This window comes from Ictalurus punctatus, chromosome 6, assembly GCF_001660625.3.
Source record: "Ictalurus punctatus breed USDA103 chromosome 6, Coco_2.0, whole genome shotgun sequence".
Lineage (NCBI taxonomy): Eukaryota > Metazoa > Chordata > Actinopteri > Siluriformes > Ictaluridae > Ictalurus > Ictalurus punctatus.
In genome coordinates this window covers 22,916,400-22,923,602 of record NC_030421.2, presented here as the reverse complement: position 1 = coordinate 22,923,602, position 7,203 = coordinate 22,916,400, and the positions used below count along the sequence as shown (strand labels likewise).

Here is a 7,203-nt window from a genome sequence, read left to right as displayed (position 1 = left end):
AAAAGACCCTGCAGAACATGCATTAGATCTAAAAAGAAAAATAGGTAATGCATTAATAATGGGCATGAGCAGCCTGAGTGCAGGGTATTTATAAGAGCATTTTAGTGTTAATGTGTCCCCAAACTCATTTAGAGCTGTACAAGCTGTTTCTATGCACTATCAATGGATTGTGAACAGCCCACCAGACCTCCCTAATGTGGTGTGTCCACAATCTCAATTTAAACTGTATTAGAAACATTACTTAGCCTGATATTCAAGAAATATTAGTAATGATTTTTTAAAGGCTTGATTACAACAACAACAAACTGAATAATCTACTCTGTAGCGAGTAAAATGCTAATCCAAAATGCCACAAAATAATGAGTTTTCTGCAGTCAGAAGCATATGATTATCACAACCAAATAACTGTAGCCACTGCTTGGCTTTCGATTTCTCATTATAACCTGAATTTACTGATGTTCTGCATTAAGCACATATGCACACTGGTCCAAATTACATAGTAGTGAGTAGTTGCTTTGGTAAAACCTGAAGAAAGGACGAACAACATATATAGTCAGATCCATAAGTATTTGTACAGTGACACAATTATTGTAATTTTGCCTCTGTACACCACCACAATGAATGTGAAATGAAGCAATCAAGATGTGATTGAAGTGTAGACTTTCAGCTTTGATTCAAGGAGTTTAAAAAAAATGTTGCATTAACCGTTAGGAATAACAGCCATTTACAGTCCCTCTATTTTCACAGGCTCAAAATTATTGGACAAACTAACAATCAAAAACATTAGAATTATTTTTAATACATAAAAATCCTGTGCAGTCAATGACTGCCTGGAGTCTGGAACCCATGGACATCAACAAATGCTGAGTTTCCTCCCTTGAGATGCTTTGACAGGCCTTTACAGCAGCCGCCTTCAGTTGCTGCTTGTTTGTCGGTCTTTCTGTATCAGTAAGCGAAAAACAGGCTCAACTCAGGTGACTGACTCGGCCATTAAAGTACATTCCATTTTTTTGCCTTAAGAAGTTCTTGTGTTGCTTTCTCAGTATCTTTTGGATCATTATCCATCTGTACTGTGAAGTGCCATATCTTTTTTCCAGTATTTGACCGAATCTGATCAGAAAGTATAAATCGATACAGTAAATGGTGCACTTATAAAGTGCTTAACACTGTGTCTCATTCACCCATTCACACACACACACACACACCAATGGTAGCAGAGTTGCCATGCAAGGCGGTAACTTGCCATCGGGAGCAACTTGGGGTTCAGTGTCTTGCCCAAGGACACTTTGGCATGTGGAGTCATGTGGGCCAGGGATCGAACCACCAACCCTACAATTAGTGGACAACCCGCTCTACCAACTGAGCCACAGCCGCCCCTATACACTTCAGAATTCATCCTGCTACTTGGATCAGCAGTCATAAACACCTGTGACCCAGTTCCATTGGCAGCCATACTTGCCCATGCCATAACACCTCCTCCACCATGTTTTGACACATGATGGGATATTCTTTGGATCATAAGCCCTTCCTTTCCTTCTCCATATGCTTCTCTTCCCATCATTCTGGCACAAGTTAATTTTGCATTGAACTGGGGAGGCTTTCAGTGGTTTGCACCTTGAGGTAAACCATTTGTATTTACATTCATGAAGGTGTCACTTGATTGTAGATTTTGACAATGATACACCTACCTCCTCCAGAGTGTTCTTGAATTGGTTAGATGATGTGAAGGGGTTTTTCTTCTACAAGGAAATGATTCTGCGATCATCCACTTTTGTTGTCTTCCATGGTCTTCCAGGCCTTTTGGTGTTGCTGGGTTCACCAGTGCATTCCTTCTTTTTAAGAATGTACCAAATTGTTGCTTTGGCCACACCTAAAGTTTCTGCTATCTCTCTGGTAGGTCTGTTTTGGGGTTTTTTTTCCGGCCAAACGATGGCCTTCTTCACTTACATCCATACTTCTTTGGACAGCATATTGAGAGTTCCCATGAATAGATAAGAATTGCAAATTCAATTTTTGAAATGAACTCCAGATTTTTTATCACCTTAATTTTTCATTAAATAATGAGGAAACAGACCACACCTGACCATAAACCTACTTAGCACTCAATTGTCCAATTACTTTTGAGCATGTGAAAAAAGTCTACACTTCAATTGCATATCGATTGCTTCATTTCAAATCCATTGTGGTGGTGTGCAGAGGCAAAATGACGAAAATTGTGTCCCTGTCCAAATACTTATGGACCTGACAGTACAAAGCTAGCTTTTACTTTAAATAGGAATGGTGTAATTGTGATCTGGCTAGATCTATATGTGTGCCTTTTCCATTATTATTCAAGGAATGATGAAGTTAGCAAGCTCACAGCTCTCTCACACTCTTATAAATAGGTCTGGCTTACTGCTGGCACATCTACTTAATCACTGACATTCTGCCTAGTGTGGTAAACACGTTTAGAAAAGATTTATTCGCTTGTTTTTAGAATCTATGATGACCACTATGTATGAAAACCCTGCTATTAGGCCATGGAAGATGACCACTTGATAAACTATGAACTTGTGAATTGGAGTTAGTTTACTCCTGAACTCAAACTGATGACTTATTCATAGTAATTCAATCAGGCAAATCAACAAAAGATTTACTCGTGTAAAGGCAACTCTTCAAGCTGCTCAGTTTCATCTGTAACTTGCCCTTGTAAGATACACAAGCCATCAGTCAAATGATCACCTCGAGAATGTTCCATAAATTATTTAATCCAGTGTAATGATATATGATTGTTGTGACATCGTATGAACTGACTCAGCTGTTAATAATGTTTTTCACGCTCCTTTAAAAATGTGAATTAGATGCTTCAAAGAGAGATTAGAAGAGAGCGGATGGTTCACTTGTTGAATAAAATTCCCACACGTGTAATTTATAATCAGAGAAAATGGAAAAATGGAAAACTCGACTAAATGGAAGAAAAACTCCTGTGATGCAATTGTTACTAATGATAAAAGGAGCACAGGTGCTCTAATTATAGGAATAGATTATTCCCCATTGATATCCCATTTAAACACTAACTGTCCATGGAGAACATTATATACATACATATGCATGTGTGTGTACATGATACATTATGAAATGTACATTATACAGTATAATGCAATAAATTTTGCAACACACACATACACACACACTGACCATAGAATTATAAGGTCCTGATTAAGAATTAATTAATTAATCAATGAAGAATAAATTACACTGTGCGTATCTTATTTAATTTAAAAAGTCCTATTTAAGCTCACTCATCAAGTAAAAAAAAACAACATTTTTTTTAATTTTTTTTTTTATAATGCAACAAAATGTGGCTTGTAACCCAAGACACTGCTACAGGTAAACTCATAAAAATTCTGGAGGAAACAATTTTTGTGTACATTATTCGTTTTTTTTAAATTTTATTTTATTCCTTTAAACGTTGAAACATTATATGTAGCCTATCAATTTAAACAAACGCACATCCGTGCAGTTTTACAAAAAAACATGTCATATAGTGTGTTCATTAAAAAAAATCAACTCAGAAGTGCGCACGGCTTGCTGCAGACAACACACACACACACACACACACACACACAATGTATCCCAACACTCATTCGTGCGCAAAGAAACACTTTCGGTAAATAGATGGGACTTGTATCATAACATAAATATGACAGTTCAGGTGGTAGGTCCGACCTTCTTCAGTGGTGTGCACATAAACTCTGCAGTATGTTCACTTAACATTCACTTTGGCTGAAGAGGAACTTGGAAAGGTCGCGTGTGAAAGCGCATACTAAGCTGTGTTATACGTTAGTACGCGTTTTGGACGCAAGTTCACTTGCATTTACTGGAAAGAAAACCTTTTTAGTCTTGTAACCATGGAACGCGCTAATACACGCTCACTATAACAGCTTCCACTTCTTTGCTCGGTCGCCGATCCGTCACCAAAAAGTTAATCATCCCCTCGGACTTGATGAGAAGGTTGCAGCCGAGAAAGAAGATGCCGAACACCACGGTGAGAGACAGCACGCACATCACGGCGATCTGCACCGCTCTCATGATGAAGAGGCTGCGCTCATCGTCCGGTGCCGCTGCCGCGAAGCCGTCATCCGTCACCACCGACGAGAAGTTACAACACGACAAGATCTCCTCAGTCCGGTTGGAGAAAATACCGCCGTCCGTTTGGTTAAACGCCGTGCCGTTCATTGTCATTTCCTTTATTCGGCACACAGGTGCTCAGTTGCAAAAAAAAAAAGAAAAAAGAAAAAAAGGAGAGTATTCAATGCGTCCAAAGAGTCTTATTTTAGTTCTTCAAGTAGGAAACTGGATCAGAAGTGGGAAGAAGTGTGCAGGGAGAGGAGCTCCAGAGACGGTGCTGCTTTTCACACAACATCCCGTGACTGCGTGACAAAAACGGAAGTAATGAGGCAGCGCGCACTCGGTGCACACAGGCAATGGGATATTGTACCTTCTGGGGAGAACCATTTATGGTGGAGATGGCGCACGCACGCGCGCGCGAGCACACACACACACACACACACACACACACACGAACCCGTCGATGCCTGGACTCGTGCCAAATGGCGCCACCTAGAGCGAAATCACGACAGGCAACTTGTAGGTGGGCCCCAGCTTTCCGTTTCATCACACTCGACAGGATCACATCAAATTGAAGCCATTCGCGTAAGGTCCATAGCAACAACTACAGATGCAAAACAACGTTACTGTAAAATTGGAATGTTAAAAAAACATGCCTCCAGAACTGTAGAACCAATCATGGATTGCAAAGCAATTATTTTTTTTTTAATGTCTATGGTATGGGATACATGCAATAGAACTTTTTCATAACTTTCTACTGTGTGTGTGTGTGTGTTGGGGGGGGGGGGGGGGGGGGGGGGGGCTTAGTGGCCTGCTAACTCAAGTTTTCCACATTTTGTAGTGGTGCAACCTGGAAATGAAATGAAATTTAGGATTATATGTCACGAATCTGCACAAAATAGCCCATACCACTGTGAGAGGAAATGTCAATATAGTTAGCAAAATTATTCACAAATTAAAAACGATTGTGCAAGTTATGATTGCATAAACTGTCCACCAAATATTACTGACTGGGAAAGGAAGGCGTTAGTCAAAGAAGCAAACAAGAGGCCAAGAGTAATTCAGAAGTAGCTGAAGAGATACAGACTGTAGCTCAGAGGGACTAGATCTATAACATGGAAAATAAAAAAAATGGACAAGTGGTGAGAAGAAAGGCACTGTTGAAAAAATCCATATGAAATCCCATTTGGAGTGCATTGGAGTCCAGCATTGCTCATTACCCCGAGAACATGTTCCACACAGTGAAGCATGGTGAAGGGAGGATCATGATGTGGGGATGCTTTTCATCAGCAGGTACTGGTAAACTGGTTAGGAATGAGGCAAAGATGGATGGAGCCAAATACAGCACAACCCTAGAAGAAAACCTGATCAAGCCTGCAAGAGATTTGCGATTGGGGAGGATGTCCACCTTCCAACTGGATAATAACCCCAAAACACTGCCAAAACTACAATGGAAAATCAAGAAGCTGAATGTGTTAGAATGGCCCAGTTGAAGTCCTCAATCCTAAACCCTCAATCCTATGTGGGAACAGCTGTTTACCAATGGTCTCCATTGGTAAACAATGCTGTTGAGACGAATGGCTAAAAATATCAGGATCCCAATGGACAAAGTTAATATTTTTGCAAGTATTGTCAGAGGGGGTGAATACTTACAGTATGCAACCAACAAATGGCTACTTAAAAAACAAACAAACAAACAAAAAAAACAACCTTTGTGCCACAACAATTTACCATCTTCAAATGTTAGACATATTGTGCAAACCAAATGGTAAAAACATCAAATTAAATAAATTTCCACTGCAAGTTATAACACTACAAAATGTAAATAGGATAACTGGTAGTGAATAATTTCACTGCTCAGAGCTTTGAAATGTTGCCTGGAGTTATATCAGCTGAGAAATATACTACAGTCCAAATGATTATATCGAATACATTAATGTCCTATATCTGACATTTCTGCTGTGGAAAAAATAAATAAAATGGTGGGTGGATCGAGAGACAGATGGATAAATAGAGTACTCAACATTCAGTGATAGTGGCAAGGAAAAATGCCCTCAAACAATATAAAGAGCAACACTTAAAAGGGAATGTATCCTCTGTTTGACACCAGACAGTCCTACAGAGAAGACAAACAACAGTGATCCATAATGATACATACAGGATGTTAAAAAAAACCAACATTCTGTGAATCTGAGTCTCGCTATAAGTCACATTTATTTGTAGTGAAACATCTCATAGTCACGACAGCAGTTCTTGGGATGTGTAAGTCTCTGGGGCATCCAAGTGAGATTACTCACTGAAGCAGGAGGTGAATCATAAATGTTAATTGCTCTAAAATGAATAAGTAGAGGGTGATGTGGCACAGCAGGCAGCATTGCTGCCTCACAGATCCATGGTCCTGGAAGAGTCACAGAAACTAAATAAGAGATAACATGGAATTTGTATTATTTATGAAATTCTTGATTTAAATGTGTCAAATATAATTTTCTTTAAGGAAAAGTTTAAGCGACAGCTTTGTTTTTTTTGTTTGTTTGTTTTGTCTTTGTAGGATGTTATTATGAGAAAAAAAAACAATCTGCCAGCAGCAATATCTGTAAACATTTTTGGACACATTTTAATACATACAGTAAAGAGGACAGAAGACATTGTAAAGACACTTTTGAGACATAGCCTGCAGAGTTGCTAGCCATAGCTATAATGTCACTGGGTAACCTGTACTTTAGATAAATAACGTTGCATTTTTAGTAACAAGGTGTCCGACATTACCGATTATTCATGTCAGCTCTTCATATTACAGCGGAGTTTAGTCAGTTTTCATTTCGATATTCGTCACATATTCATCGATAAATGGCAATAACTCCAAAACGACTTGCACACATAAAATCTAAACAGTATTACCGCCAAAAGGGCAAAGCTAATAATGTTTCACAAGCTTCCTTTTTTATTATTTTCGCTCGATATAATGAGCACTGCTCCGCAAAAGCCGCCGCTACGTGAGTTACGGAGGGAAGGTTCGCTCTTGGCGGAGCTGTAAGTAAGGGATCGTGGGGAAAGTGTAAGTTTTCTTCGTTTTTGCTATAACTTTGTGGGTGG

General features: G+C 39.2%; 1 protein-coding gene across 1 annotated transcript; it reads right to left on the bottom strand.

Moving 5' to 3' along the window:
• Nucleotides 1–3,284: 3,284 nt before the first annotated feature.
• On the bottom strand, nucleotides 3,285–4,675 carry rprma (reprimo, TP53 dependent G2 arrest mediator candidate a). Its single transcript, XM_047155985.2, has one exon. The coding sequence runs from the start codon at nucleotides 4,222–4,224 to the stop codon at nucleotides 3,901–3,903; it is 324 nt and encodes a 107-aa protein (XP_047011941.1). The 5' UTR covers nucleotides 4,225–4,675; the 3' UTR covers nucleotides 3,285–3,900.
• Between the last annotated feature and the right edge of the window lie 2,528 nt (nucleotides 4,676–7,203).